At 46.9% G+C, this 15,605-nt stretch overlaps 1 protein-coding gene across 1 annotated transcript; it reads right to left on the bottom strand.

The window, feature by feature from the left end:
* Positions 1-15,365, bottom strand: STX12 (syntaxin 12). The gene is made up of 9 exons (XM_075603782.1): positions 15,161-15,365; positions 11,607-11,676; positions 9,075-9,174; positions 8,235-8,372; positions 7,062-7,105; positions 5,911-6,016; positions 4,520-4,592; positions 3,325-3,407; positions 1-2,283 (listed from the first exon to the last, which is right to left on the bottom strand). Exons 1-9 carry the CDS (start codon positions 15,255-15,257, stop codon positions 2,188-2,190), a joined length of 807 nt encoding a protein of 268 aa, XP_075459897.1. The 5' UTR covers positions 15,258-15,365; the 3' UTR covers positions 1-2,187.
* Positions 15,366-15,605: the final 240 nt, after the last annotated feature.

The raw sequence follows: 15,605 nt of genomic DNA on the forward strand, positions 1-15,605 counted from the left end.
TAATTTAGTGGTTTTATTTAATTATTATGATTTTGGCTCCTTTTCACAAATGTTAATACTATAACCCCCTACACAGCTAGAGGTGTCAGCAACGCACCGCAGAGGTGGGTGTGGGAGAGTTGGGGGGAGTGCGCGCGTGTGTGGGAGAGTTGGGTGGAGTGCGCGTGTGTGGGAGAGTTGGGGGGAGTGCGCGCGTGTGTGGGAGAGTGGGGGGAGTGCGCGCGTGTCTGGGAGAGTTGGGGGGAGTGCGCGCGTGTGTGGGAGAGTTGGGGGGAGTGCGCGCGTGTGTGGGAGAGTTGGGGGGAGTTGGGGGGAGTGCGCGCGTGTGTGGGAGAGTTGGGGGGAGTGCGCGCGTGTGTGGGAGAGTTGGGGGGAGTGCGCGCATGTGTGGGAGAGTTCGGGGAGTGCGCGCGTGTGTGGGAGAGTTCGGGGAGTGCGCGCGTGTGTGGGAGAGTTGGGGGGAGTGCGCGCGTGTGTGGGAGAGTTGGGGGGAGTGAGCGCGTGTGTGGGAGAGTTCGGGGAGTGCGCGCGTGTGTGGGAGAGTTCGGGGAATGCGCGCGTGTGTGGGAGAGTTCGGGGAATGCGCGCGTGTGTGGGAGAGTTCGGGGAATGCGCGCGTGTGTGGGAGAGTTCGGGGAATGCGCGCGTGTGTGGGAGAGTTCTGGGAGTGCGCGCGTGTGTGTGGGAGAGTTCGGGGAGTGCGCGCGTGTGTGGGAGAGTTCGGGGAGTGCGCGCGCGTGTGTGTGGGAGAGTTCGGGGAATGCGGGCGTGTGTGGGAGAGTTTTGGGAGTGCGCGCGTGTGTGGGAGAGTTCGGGGAATGCGCGCGTGTGTGGGAGAGTTCTGGGAGTGCGCGCGTGTGTGTGGGAGAGTTCGGGGAGTGCGCGCGTGTGTGGGAGAGTTCGGGGAATGCGCGCGTGTGTGGGAGAGTTCTGGGAGTGCGCGCGTGTGTGTGGGAGAGTTCGGGGAGTGCGCGCGTGTGTGGGAGAGTTCGGGGAATGCGCGCGTGTGTGGGAGAGTTCTGGGAGTGCGCGCGCGTGTGTGGGAGAGTTCGGGGAGTGCGTGTGTGTGGTGTTGGGTCAGGCAGAGCATTGCCAGCCTCTCTGGCTGCAAGTGAATATTCTAACGAGACTTGAACAAACGTTTAGCCAAATTCTCTAAAAACGAAAAACAAGCTAGAAAGGAGAATTCTCACAGCGTTTATATACAGGGCCCATGGGCACAGAAGCATTTTTACTACCGGAGCCGTCAGGGAATTTATTGGAAGTTAACAGCTCCTTGTTAAATAAACGAGATTTTAGGGGTTATATATAAAGCGTTCAAGTTTGGTTCACGGATACGGAAAATTACGTCAACGAGTTTAAGGGCCAGTGCCATTCAGGAGCAAAGTGTCACCATCCCCCCCACCTAGTACTTCATGGTTTCTAAAGGCCCACATCACACGGCCAATAGGAAGTGGCTTCCTATTGGCGCGAGATTCAAACTGCCATTTTGTATCCCCTGTAGAGGACAGCAACGTGCTACCTTCACAGGTAAGTAGAAAGGGAATCATTAGGTCCCCCGAGCTTAAAATAAAGCATTTCAGCCAAGGAGACCCCTGGTTTCAAACCACAAAAAATAAAATAAAAAAGGAGGAGGGTGGGGGGTGTGATTAAAATACAAAAACAGGCGGAACTGCAGCTTTAATGGGTTAGTCAAAGTATTAGGCGAAGGATAATTAAAATCCACTCTATACATCAGGGGTGAGCAACTCCAACCGGTCAGGCCCAGGATATCCTTGCTTCATCATAGGTGGCGGAATCAGTGGATCAGTCAAAGATGGAGCCACTAATTGAACCACCTGCGCTGAATCAGGGACTGACAGCCACCTGTGCTGAAGCAGGGATATCCTGAAAACCTGACCTCGGTGGACTGGAGTTGCCCACCCCTGATCTAGATGAAAATGATTTGACCGCTACGTCTGTCTGCCCTTTAAAAATCGATACACCCGAGAGACGTCTGCTGGTCGCCTTTTCGTGCAGCTTCACTACATAACTGTGTTCATTTATAAATACCGTCTCTACTTCTCACATACCAGAAACCTTATACACGTCTGATACTAAATATATTACTATAGGAGAGATGTGTGCTCCGTTCATGTCGGAAAGCACTCAGCAGCGGGCCACGTTGGGGGGCGTGGGGGGGGGGTCTTAGGATTTGACAGATATCCATATAATGATACCCAGGATGCCCGCGGCGATGGCGAGCGCAAGCATGAGGATGCAGATCTTCTTCCGAGATTTTTTCTAGAGCAAGAGAAAGGAAGAAAGGGAAGAGGGTTGTGTGAGGTTCGAGCGTTTAGAAAGCAGTTGTCCGAGCGACTCGAGCCCCGGAGCGGAACCGTGTTGATTTCCGCTCCGGGGACCCCCTGCTTCCTGAGATAATTACCTCGGAAGGGGGTGCCAGTGGCAGCCCAGACTGGGCTTAGTTGGGGAATATAAAAAACAAAAAAAAGACGGCTTAAAAATGTCCCGCGTCACACGGGCCAATAGGAAGCCGTGACATCATCCCTTGTGTCTTCCTATTGGCCTGCGTGGCCAGGACGTGGAGACTGCAGAGAGATAATCGGCAGCCCTTACGGAGGGAAGTGTCCCAGGAAGCAGGGGGCCTCCGGAGCCAAAATCAGCACGGCTCTGCCCTCCCCCTGCTTCAACCCGATTTAAATAAAACCATATCGTTTTGGATTGCTCTTTTCAACAGGTTAATCTCACACACACACACACAAAATCTCCGTGTGTTACTAAAATACACATCGCTGGGAGCATTAGGGAGTAAAAAACAAAAAACAAAAACAAAAGACAAGTTCTTGTAATGGGTTTTTGGCGCAATTCCTCTGAACACCAGAAACGTAATGGTTGTCCTTAGTTGTAAAATGTGGTGCGAAGCAAAGATTGGCGCTGAGGCGTTACGTCACTTGTGTTGTGCTCAGCCTCTTAATACAGTAAGTGTCCACACCTAATCCTGATAAACGTGCATGTGGTCATCAATCAGGCGGTTATTTCTTATACACACACACGGAAAACGACTCTGTGCTTCCCAATCACGTGGAAGCATTTAGAATTAGCAGCAGCGGTAGTCGCCATGTAGACACTGTACAGCAGCTTTGAGGCCTTCATATTATTTAAAATAATTAAATAAAGGTAATTCAAATTAAAACTGCCATGGGGAAAAAAATAAAATACATTTCTAGTCGTCAAAGGGTGTCACGTTGAGCTAATTTTCAAGGTAATTTTCGGGGGCCAACTGCGCATTTTAATACAATATAAAAAGCTTGGTGCAAGGTTTACCTGGTAATATGATGCACTTTGTAGCTGCTCCGTCCCCCTTTCTACATGGACTTCTGCGCTTTCAACATTGGCTTCTATACTGTCTGGAAAAGCAGAAGACAATATGTATTTACGGACCGGCGTGTGCAGAAACGGTCACTCTCAGACACCTCGTCTTATTCACAAGTTTACACGTGCATTGTCATGTAGCGATTACGAGTTGGCTCTTCAGCTACAGGTCGTGCCCCGTTGGCACGTAAATAATCAAATATAAAAAACAAGTATTCACAGGGAATTCCATGAAGCGCGAGACAGGACATGACCGCTACAATCTCATGGATTCATCAGATAGATATAGATAGATAATACCGTTTGGAATCTGGATCAAGAGGCAGCACACCAGGGGGTAGTTGAGAAAAAAAAGTGTATTTAGTGAAAGTGGTACATAATAAACCAACGTTCCGGCTCTCGTGGAGGGACCTTCCTCAGGGTGATGCATCACACGTTTTTACTTCAGCTACCCCCTTGTGTGCCGTCTCTTGATTCCGGATTCCAAACGGTATCGTATAACTGCATTAACTTTATGGGACATGCACCAAACATCATACTTTGTTTATGGGAGTGCCGACTGACTGACAGAGTCCATAGAACAGTTTGCACTCACGTGAGTTATTGTACAGGTTGGTGCTCATCACATAAGGCCTTGTTATGTGATATTTACCGACAGATCAAAAAGGTGAATTGAGATATGTGGTTTTGTGTGCCACCTATCACAATGCACCTGTTTGATCCATCTACCACTGTGTGCTTTCTCTTTTTTTGCCAAACTTCTGTCTGGTAAATAACACACACACACAGGATCAGTGATTGTGCGTGCTTAGAAGTGACAGTATATACAAAATAAAAAAAATATATTTTATATATTTCAAAATCTATATGTAACACACAGACACACACACAGACACAGACACAGACACACACACAGACACAGACACAGACACAGACACAGACACAGACACAGACACAGACACAGACACAGACACAGACACACACACACGGGGGGGGGGGAGTGTTATCTTTATTACAGTATTTGAACAGGCTATTTTTAGCTCTGTGAACCCATGCGGTGCCCGTGATACTTGGCGGTTTCAGTGATGTGTGTATGTGAGACAGACAGACACTGTAAGGACTGTTGAAGGAGCAATAAGGTACTTACCGATCATTTCTCCTTGGTCGTGAATCATTACTGCCAGATCTTTAAAAATCTGATTCACGTCGAGGATATCTGCCTGGGGGAGAGGAGAGAGGGGGAGAGGAGAGAGGGGGAGAGGAGAGAGGGGGAGAGGAGAGAGGGGGAGAGGAGAGAGGGGGAGAGGAGAGAGGGGGAGAGGAGAGAGGGGGAGAGGAGAGAGGAGGGGTCAATCAGCAACATTCCACCAATGAAACCTGGTACTGTCATTCATTTTTTGGGGGTCTGAGAGGTACTGACACTTTAAATATTTTAACAATCTGCATACTTTTTTTTCTTATATGGCAACATAGTAATGTACAGCTGGCAGTGCCTGCCATAAACGGCTTCTAATGTAATGTTTGATGCCCGAGGCACAGGGAGATTAAGGGATTTGCCCAAAGTCACAAGAAGCTCAAACCAAGGGCCCACGCTCCAGCGGCATGATGGGCCGTCTGCGCTAGTGTTGCAGGACCAGCCCTTCAGAGGACCAACATGACCTGGTGGCAGCACCGTGTTTAGGGCCTTAAACAGCAATCTGACATCTAGAACTGTTATGAAATCAGATTTTCAAGTTGGATATCGTCTAGCTGCTCCCTTTTCTGCGACATCACCATGTGTTGATGAAGAATTTGCACAGGCAAAGCTCCCTTTCCTCCATTCTTCACTTTACTGCCTCCAACAGGGACAGCAAGGGCCAAACCACTTGATTGACAAGCACCCTCCCACTCCCCATGCACGAGGACAATGATCTAGGGACAATGACTGACACTGCCTTTGTATGGCCAAGTTTCACCAAAACAGGAGATTAATAGAATGCCCTTTAAAGCAGATCAACATAAACTGTCATTTTCTCTCCTTGAGATTTTTGAACTTCTGTCCATTTTTAGTTAAACGGGCACAAAGCTGCGTAGTGTTCACACGGCAACTCGCACCGTTCATCTTCACTTGTACTCCGTGCTCCTCCTCCCCCCTCCCCAACAGGAAGCACAGAGCCGTTTCCCATGCAGACTTCTGCAGCATCAGTGATCATTTATTCTGAGCTTCTCAGAGAAGGTTCTTCGAAGTCTACGGATGTCACCAGCTGAGGGCGTCTTACTTTCCAGCCACATTCATTTAGGTTTTTGGGATGATTGTTTAAAAAAAATAACCAGTGAGCAGGGAAAGTCTAAAGGCACACTTTGGTGGTGCAAAGCGTTTAAGTCACTAAAACAGGGAGTAGCCAGCTCCAGTTCAAGGGCCACCAACAGGTGAGGTTTTAAGGACATCCTTGCTTCAGCACAGGTGGCTCCGTCATTGATTGAGCCACCTGTGCTGAAGCTGGAGTTGGCCAGCCCTAAACTACAGCATCTGATCATCATGTCCCATACTCCTCCTACCTCTAGCTTCTGGATAGCGTTTTCTCTCTCTTTTATAAGCTCTAGATCCTGCTCTGTAATACCAGCTTCCTCCTCCTGAGTCTGCATCTGATTCCAGTCTTCATTGCTATATATAAAAAGAAAGCAGAGACCAGCAGTGTTAGGCTAAGGCCCCGCTGCCTCAGACCACGCGCCCGCACTGCAGACAGGCGGCGCGTGGAGAGGCACTTGAGACTTTCTGCGGTCCAAAGGGAGCATTTTTGCGAGCTGAGGGGGGGTGGGGAGGGCGTGGTCAAATGGGTCAGGGGGGCGCAGCCATGACACAACACAAGTTTTTCCCTCTTCCATGTTTGAAAATAATGTGCTCCCATTGGCTAGCACTAGCTGGCTTGCCATTGGTTGAAGGGAGCAAGTCTGTGATTGGCCCCTTCGCGAACCATGTGACGCGTCGCCGCACGGGAACACAATCCTCGTGTATCCCCTGCTGTCTGACGCGTCACAGCACGTAGTCAGTTGGCAGCGAGGAGGGACCGGATCGTGAGGCTACAAGGTAATGGTGAGTAGCGCTCAAGCGGCAGTGCGCGCCGCCGGGCGCAGCGGGACCCAGGCCTTAGGCTGTGGCCCCCGTGGTCCCGGCTGCACGTGCGCTGGAGGGTCTGGCAGAGCGTGCAACCATGACAGCCGCGACCAGTGGAGAGCAAGAGATCAGACGGGAGGGGGCGCGGCCATGACGTCACGCAGCTGGTTCGCCCTCATTGGCTGAACCGCCGCCGTGACGTGGCCAATGGTCAGCCGCCGCGCCAAGAGACAAAAATCTCATCTTTTGACCAAGGCGGTCGCGCATCGTAGCTTGTGCGCGCACACACACACGCCGACTGGAGCCTGCCCCCTAGAGGGCTGTGCTCTGCTGTGTGTGGCGTTCACGCCGTAGCGGCTACCGGGGACCTAGCCTTTGGGCATCAGTTCCATGTACGAGCAAAATGACCGCATGACTGCCACGTGTTTAATGGGTTTAAAGGGTCAGTGACATGCAGCAGCAAAGTGACCGGTGGACAGGGACACGGTCAAATGCCCCATTCATTTCCCAGGACGGCTACGGCAAGAGTCTCAACAGTTCTCTCACTTCAAAGACTAGCATTATATGTATTGACCCCACGGTGCTATTAACTTACTTGTCGAATGAAACAAGCTGTTCCTCCTTCTGCCTCTCATCACCCTAAAAAAATAATAAAAAAAATAAAATACAAACATACAGGAATTAAGGAATGTAGATGTAACCTTGTGTAAGATTTATATCAACACGTGAAAGCTGTCAGCCATATAACCGCTTTTCTGGCATTTTCACGGTTTGTCTCATAGGAAAACACGCAAGTGCAGACACCAGAAAGCACAAGGCCGAGCCAAATAGACCTTGCACTGCGTGTGGAGGGGGGGGGGGGGGGAGAGGGATACTCTTACACGAGAGGTTATAGGAAGACGCGTTTCACACGCGTGTTATTAAAGTGCAGGTTACAGGTCAGCCGCAGACAGGTTTGCAGTAGATGCCGCTTCTTGTTGAGGAATTCTCCACTCTCGGGTTAGGAGGTGAAATCTGTAGAAGTATAAACACAGCAACCCAGTGTAGTGTAGCCAACTACAGTCCTCAAGAGCCATCAACAGGTGAGGTTTCAGGATATCCCTGCTTCAACACAAGTGGCTCAAAGACAGCCATCTGTGCTGAAGCAGGGATATCCTGAAAACCTCACCTGCTGATGGCTCTTGATAACTGCAGTTGGCTACCCCTGGCATAGGCCGTGCCAAATATTCAAATGAATACAGAGCAGAATAAGATGCCCTCACAAAGATCCATAAAATCAGACGTCGCTTCACCCCCGTTTCTCCGTGGGTGGTGGCGGTGTTAGTTATGCGGCCGGTGCCGACGTCGCCCCTGGCTTACTACGGATGTCCACGAGAGATAAAGTGACCCGCTGGTTGCGAAATGCATAGGAGGAACTGGTTCCCAGGTAGAGATCCGTAGTACGCCTGGGAGGTTCCGGAGTGACGTCAGCGCCAGCCGCATCACGAACAGAACGCCAGCGCACACGGATCAGTCCCGATTTTATGCATGTTATTTTGCCTTTACCAAGTAAAATATGTTGTACAGTCTACGCTATGTTGGGTTTGGTTTGCGCTTCTACAGATTTGATATACATACACACGTACATGTTGACCATCACAAATATTTTATACACGAACATGTGTGTGAGACACACACAGACACACACACACAGACACACACACCTCGCAAGTGAGAACAGCGGTACATTTGCACACCTGGACTCGCGCCGGTGGCAGAGCGCCCTTACCGAGAGTCGGGAACCCGCGCGTGCCCTGGCCACCGTCTCCTTCTCCTTCTCAGAAACTTTTCTCTGGATCGCCTGGAAGTTGTTCAGTGCGGAAGAGAAGTCGTTCATGAGACGCTCCTTCTGTAGCTTCTGCTGCCGCTGGATGAGAAACCCCCGGAGATATGATTTTGCGGATTAGGGAACGTGATTAGGAGGAGGGAAGGAGTGGGCGTAGGTGCGGAGCCCTTTTAAACCAACCCATGCAAAAATTATTTATTTTGCACCACACCCATATAACTGTGCCGTTTCTTTTCTCCATTGCCCTATCTCCTCTCTGCCCCAACATTCACATACACGGCTGGTTACAGCCAAATGTGTTCTGCCTCTGTTAAAAATGGAGGATATCAGTGTTTGCGAACCGGGGATCCTCGGCACACTGGGGGTCCGTGAGAGGACTGCAGGATTTCCCCCGATCTCCCACACAGGGAGAGAGCAGGGCAGTTTCCCCTATCCTGATTGGATGCATTACCCAGCAGGTGAGGAGGTGTCAGGAGCCTGTGGAGTGTGGCCAAGCAGGGAGTAGGAAGCAGCATGGGCAGGAGAGGCGAGGCCGTCTCTCTCTGTCGTGTGCGTTTTCTGTGACTCCCCGTCCCCTCGACTCCCTGTGACCCCCCTGTCTCTTGTGACACTGTCCTGTTGTATTGTTGCCTCAGCAACTGAGCATTGTAGTTAGGGGTGCCCAGAGAGCAAAAAGGTTGAAAACCACTGGAGTACAAGAACAATGACTGTCCTGTCCTTGTCACCATGATTATGTTCTAATACGCAGGAAAACTCCATACATGCTACTTTATAAGCACCTACCTGTTCAGCAGGGGAGAGTGGTTGGAGGAGAGATCCCAGGTCCTTTAAATATTTGTTGGTATCCTTTGCTAGGACATTGGTGGAATGTTGTATCTGCTGTCTGGCCATTAGGACACATGGGAAAAAAGTAGGAAAAATATATTAAAAAAACAGTTTATAAAAGTTTGAGGTCATCTCCAGAAGGTGGTCATACCATGAGATGAGGACCAATAATCTGTAACTTGGTATCACCACCTCACTTTGTCCTTCTGGAGATGTAGCGTCCAGTACTAGCCACGGGACTGTAGCAGATCTGACCAATGATCTAGAATGGACGCCCTTCTGGAGATGGGATGTCTAGGAATGAAAGCTAGGTGAAGTCTGATCAATGATCTGTAGAGTCATGATCATCAGATGTGACTTCAGAAGAGCATAGGAAAGTGTCACCACATTCAGATCTTTGTTGAGACCTCTTCCAAAGTACTAAATCAATGTTTTGAGGTCACATCTCCAGAACAACATTAAGTAGATACCATTTGATGTCGGACCAAATCACCTCAGCGTGTCATTCTGGAGATGTGGCCTCCAGAACTAGACACAGGACTATAGAAAGTCTGACCAAAAGTCTAGATCAGGGGTGTGTGGCGGTTACAAAGGGCCCGCACTCTCCCCCAAGGCATTTAAATTAAGTGCCGGGGGACCATGCGAGGCCTCTAACTTCGCTTAACTTGTCTTCGGCGACAGCAAATGACGCCAGGGAAGGGGGAGGGTGGTGGTGTCACGTGACCCAGCGGCGTCATTTGACGCCAAAGATATAGTAAGGAGGTGGGCGCGAGCAGGGAGGTGGGGGGGGGGAGGAGTGCAGACAGGGGGGGGGGGCAAGGGGAAGTTTTGCAGACCCCTGGTCTAGTTTGTAGTATCATCACCAGTTCCTCATACCCTTCTGGAGACGTGATCTCTAGAACTGGACACTGGACTACAGATTAAGTCTGATTATCTGTAGAAACATCTAAATGTAAACATCTTCAAAAAAAGGACATAGGAAGGTGGTGATACCATGTGAGGTTTAACCGATGACCTGTAAAGTGGCATATGCAATGGGATCTCTAGAACTGGAAATAAGAAAGATTGACCAAGAATCTCAAGAACCATGGCATCTTGGTCTGGACACATCTTTAGAAGGATTGCAACGTGTTGTAACATCTCCAGAAGGACATAGGACGTTGGTGATACCATCTGAGTTAAGGTCTGACCAATAGCATGTAGCTTGATTTTACCACCATTATGTTTTTCTAGAGATGAGGCCTCCAGAGCTGGACTCAGGGCCCTAGGCGAGGTCTCTTAAATGATCTGTAGTGTTGTATCACCTCCTTCCTGCAACCTTCCAAAGACACAGCTCCTGAATTGGACACGAATTCTAGATGAGATCTGTCCAATCAAAAAATATAGAACCCTTTAAAACCCAATCTAAAAAGTATCATCACCTTCCAGTGACCTTGCGGAAATTTGATCTCTAAAACTGGCGACAAGACTACAGATGGTCGTTCTAAAGGTAAAAATCATTAACTAAATTCTTTGAATACTGAGGAAAAAGCGATTAAATGTTCTTTTTGACAGAGAAGGAAAAAAACAAACAAACAAAAAAAAAAACAGTATTTACAAAGGAAGGTATTTTGATATGACAAGGAAGTATATTTAGTGCATTTTTGCCAACAACGCACTTAATGAGTTTTTCCTCTACAACGATGAGATAAGGTCTCATCAATAGTCGGTGGAGTCACTGCATCTAGGTCTGCACATGGCTCTTCAGAAGGACGTAGGAAGGTGGGGATACCACATTCAAGTTAATAGTCAGACCTTATCTAGAAACCTGTAGCAGTTCTAGAGATCAAATCTCCAGAATAACATCAGGTAATGTTACCATTAGAGATGAGGTCTGACTAACGTGATCCCCACCTTCCCAAGTCCTCCTAAAGACATTGCCTCCAGAAGTGGAGGAAAACTCGAGATGAGGTCTATATGGATGACTAAAACGTGTATCACTACCTTCCTATGTCTTCTAGAGATGTGACCTAAAGAACTGGGCATCAGACTATAGATAAAGTCTAGTCAAATCATCTCTAAAGACATGGCCTCTAGGTCTGGACACAGATCTTTAGAAGGATATAGAAAGGTGAAGCTACCACCTTCCAATTAGTGTTTAGACCTCAAGACTCCTGTGTCCAAGTTCTAAAGGTCATATCATCAGGAGATAGGAAGTCCCTTAGTATGTGCAATTTAGTAGTGATGACGTGCAGTACTTATTTTAAAATTGCACTCTTTGAAGCATTTATAAGAAACTACTGGAGGGGGTCAGTGGAATAAACAAACTATCTGGTGATTGGAGAGTGGAAACCAAAACGGTTTGTATGAAATTATGGGGTCTACGTTTTGGAAATCCAGAACCCCTTGTGAAGAGAGTTCCACCAATGTATCAATGAAGCCAGGAGTGGACAGGAGAGTGTGAGAGCGACAAAACAAGTGTATTATAGATCACTCTAGATTACTACTTACAGGTTTTCCTGAAGTTTGCTTGAATCTTGACTGCTTCCCAGTTGACTTAATAAGCTCCTGATTTGAGCAGCTAATGAGGAAATAAAAGAAAGGGACGTGCTTAATTGGTTAAAAAGGGTCAGTGCCACATAGAGGAAACTGTATAAAATCAATAATTGGCCAAAGTGTAAACCCCCTTTATCCCAATATCATGTCACGATCAAGTCACTTTGGTCCTAAATGGGACCGACTCTTTAAAAGATTAAACACGTCACGGTCATCCGGTCACTTTGCCCATACATCCCATTAACCATTTCAATGCCTTAGGGCACTTTCTTCTAACATGGCACTGTGCCTTTAAACATTATAATAGAGCAGGGGTGCGCAAACTTTTTTTGGCGTTCCTTCCTCCCCCCCCTCGCATGCTCTCGTCCTTTGATACACCCCCCTCCTTACCTCGCGCTGCGCCATATGCCACCGCGGGGCCGTGTTGCCATGGTCACGCGTCCTATTTACAGAGGTTCAGCGGGTCGCAGAGGCCTCGCGCTGTCCCCCGGCATTTAATTTAATTCCCTTGGGGGAAGAGCGCAGCACCTCTGCAACCGCCGCGCCCCCACCCAAAAAAAATCTCACGCCCCCCAGTTTGCGCACCGCTGCATTAGAGCGCACCGCTGCCCCATTATCACCTTGAAATAGAGGCGCTGGCTGTTCTGACACGAACCCAAAGCACAATGTAATCTGGCTTCGGAAATCCTTGTGTGCAAATAGTTTCACACACAGCAATGTTCCCTTATCTGTGCTGATCAGGAGTCTGCTGGACGTAATAGGGCAGTTCTAGACATCACAAGATGTTTTATATACTGTACGCTCATTACAAACTCTTCCAAAGTCATTGCTAGGACAGAATCCATTCCCCTACAAAAGGAAGCATTGTACTTTTTAACAAATTAAGCTGAAAAGAGCAGCATCACTTTGACCCTGCACTAAACAAAAACACTTTTTTACACAAGACTTTTCCACTCATTAAGAGCATATGATGTCTATTTAAAAAAAAAATGTATTGGTTACACGTTAGTTCAACTAGCACAAGGTTATTTAACTTTAGATAGATATATCTATATCACATTTGCAGGTACTGTAGATTAACAAAACGTTACAAAAAATTTGTCCCTGAAGAAGCTCCTTTGCTGGAGGGAAACGCGCGTTGGACGCGCAATGTTGTCAGTCTCCTACTTGGAGCTGTTTTAATGCAGTGTCTGTAGTCTCCTGGTTCTAACTTTGTAGACCCTAGCAGATAGTTGTTTATCTATTTATTTATTTTCACAGTTTGTGTGCTTGCTTTCCTTGCACTCTATGAGAGGTGCCTTCACAATTATCTTTGTGCTATTTACTCCAGCACTGCTGAGTCTGGTGGTTGTATGTTGCAGTGTCTGTATTATCATTACACTGTATATGTTCACGTCACTATTCAGGCACTTGCACTTCAATACACCAACGCCTCTATTGCAGTGCGTAGCACTGGTCTAACTAGCAAGGAAGCTCTATCTGTGAACAATTATATATTATCACTACTGGGTCTCATCGTTGCTCCAGAGGGGTTAACACCCTGACTCTTAGCATCCTCTGTCTTTTGTATCCCATCAACACTAAGTGGATATCTGGGACAGCACGACCTAATAATTAAAGACACGGATGCCAGATATGTCTGATTTAATATATTTTTAATCCACATTGCACATTACTTAGGTAATATATGTTTTAAGATACTTATTAAAAGTTAATTTTTACATTAGTTTGGTGTGCATATAAGTGAATTCTTTTAGGGTGCACATCCATTTTGTGTTTCCCTTCCCTTTTCTGATTCACTTTTCAGTTCACAGTTTGCACCCATCTTTTTGATTACCTCACTTAAATAATTGATTACATTATACAATTGGTATGGTCCTGTGATCACTCCCTATCCCTTCGTTGTTTCTATTGGTTACACATTAGTTCAACTAGCACAAGGTTATTTAACTTTAGATAGATATATCTATATCACATTTGCAGGTACTGTAGATTAACAAAACGTTACAGGTCTCCCTAAATATGGCTTCCTCAACATGAAACATTGTGTTTTTCTTTTATTTCATGCACCTCATATATAACCATAACGACCAATCGTTGGAAACAAGGACATTTGTCGTGCTTCATATCATCATATGGTTGTATGTCTATTTCCTCAAATGTATCTCTATTCCATATTGTCTATATTTGACCAGGTGGCCATTTTTTTTTTTTAAATTTGGCAGCCGCCCCTCACTAAATTGTATGTGATCTTTAAGGGATTTCACCTACCAATTGGTCTGACTTTACTATTGTTAGCGCTTTTTCCTAAACATGACCCTGCGTTTAACTCGCCAAATGCTGCATTTGACCCGATAAAAGAGCAGCCAAAACCCCACTATCCAATCCACCTTTTTAATGTATACAGTTTAAGAGTCTTACATGGGGTAAAATGTACACAATTCAAATAGAATATATAGTTAATTCATGCACAAAAAGGAACCACTGTATAAGGCGTGCGGGGGGGGGGGGGGGGGGGCAGGAGGAGAGGTAGAGACGAGCACCCCTTGTATAAGGAATAATGCAGGGACGTAGTTAAGGTGTCAGTCCCATGTAGGACCACATTGATCCAAAGACATGACTAATGGGTTCCAGTACATTTTCCCTCCCAGAGAGATTCCTTCCGGCCTCACATCCCGAGTCCTCTCCCCCTTGTATCCCCTAACACATCTGTACACACAACTGATTAGAATAATCCATATCATTATGTTAATACCAATATTTAGTTGTAAACTCCCACTGCCAGAGTTAAATTAATCTCTGAGTGGCAGTTTAAAACGGAATATTAATAATAATTAACAAATAGAGATTTACATACACCCCCGCCTATACACAGCTGTTTAATATATACTCTATTTATAGACATTGTATTTGTGTGTACAGGGAGGATATGTATGTATACAAACATGGAGGAGTTGTGTGTGAATATACACAGCTAAATACAATGAGTCTCTACACAGCTATATACAGTAGTATATCTCCTACTGTATGTATATACAGTAGATATATACTGCCTGTATATTCACCCTATGTGTAAGTGTGCATGTGCATATATCCCAGTACATCTCCCTGTATGTATACAGCTATATACTGACTGTATATATTCACCCCATGTGTATGTGTGTATATATCCCAGTATATGTCCTCCCTGTATGTATGTATATAGATATATATACTGCCTGTATATTCACCCTATGTGTAAATATATCCCAGTATATCTCACATATATATATATCCTGTCTGTATATTCACCCTGTGTGTATATGTATCTCTATATATCCCCTCCCTGTATGTATACAGATATAAACTGTGTGTGTGTGTGTGTGTGTGTGTGTGTGTGTGTGTGTGTGTGTGTGTGTATATATATATATATATATATATATATATATATATATATATATATATATATATACACACACACACTACACACTGCTTGTATGTATGTACTGTATACAGATACATATACTGACTGTTGCGTGTGATCCTCTGCACATTCCCGCTACAGGTCTGGATGATGCTGCTGAAGTCTCCGCCCGAGGGCCGCTGCCGCTCCGGCTGCCCGTACATGGCGGTATCTCCCCGGCTGGGTCTCCGGTGAAGGCCTCGCTCTCACTGCGCTCCCCGGTGCAAACTCATACAGCGCATGCGCCGAACTCCGCCCGGGGTGGGATCACTGTCATGACGTCACAAGGAACGGCTGCCTATCCCATGCCACCGCGCGTCTCCATGGTTACCGTTGCTAAGGCGTGGCTTCGTTCTTGGTATTCATGGAGGCGTGGCTGCTGTTCATTCTGCTAAGTAAACACCGCCCCATAGTTACTGTTGCTAAAAAGGGCGTGTCTATAGAAGTTTCTGCTTCATATGTGATTATATGTATAGGTTCCAAGGTGGGCGTGGCTTACACCCAAAAGTTAC

This window comes from Ascaphus truei, chromosome 6 (genome assembly GCF_040206685.1).
Source record: "Ascaphus truei isolate aAscTru1 chromosome 6, aAscTru1.hap1, whole genome shotgun sequence".
NCBI classification, from domain to species: domain Eukaryota; kingdom Metazoa; phylum Chordata; class Amphibia; order Anura; family Ascaphidae; genus Ascaphus; species Ascaphus truei.

Coding starts and splice junctions, on each gene's coding strand:
- STX12 (XM_075603782.1), bottom strand. CDS start 15,257: ATGTACGGGCAGCCGGAGCGGCAGCGGCCCTCGGGCGGAGACTTCAGC. Junction 11,677..15,160: donor GCAGAGGATCACACGCAACA/GTCAGTATATGT, acceptor TTTCCTCATTAG/CTGCTCAAATCAGGAGCTTA. Junction 6,017..7,061: donor CAGCTTGTTTCATTCGACAA/GTAAGTTAATAG, acceptor TTTTATATATAG/CAATGAAGACTGGAATCAGA.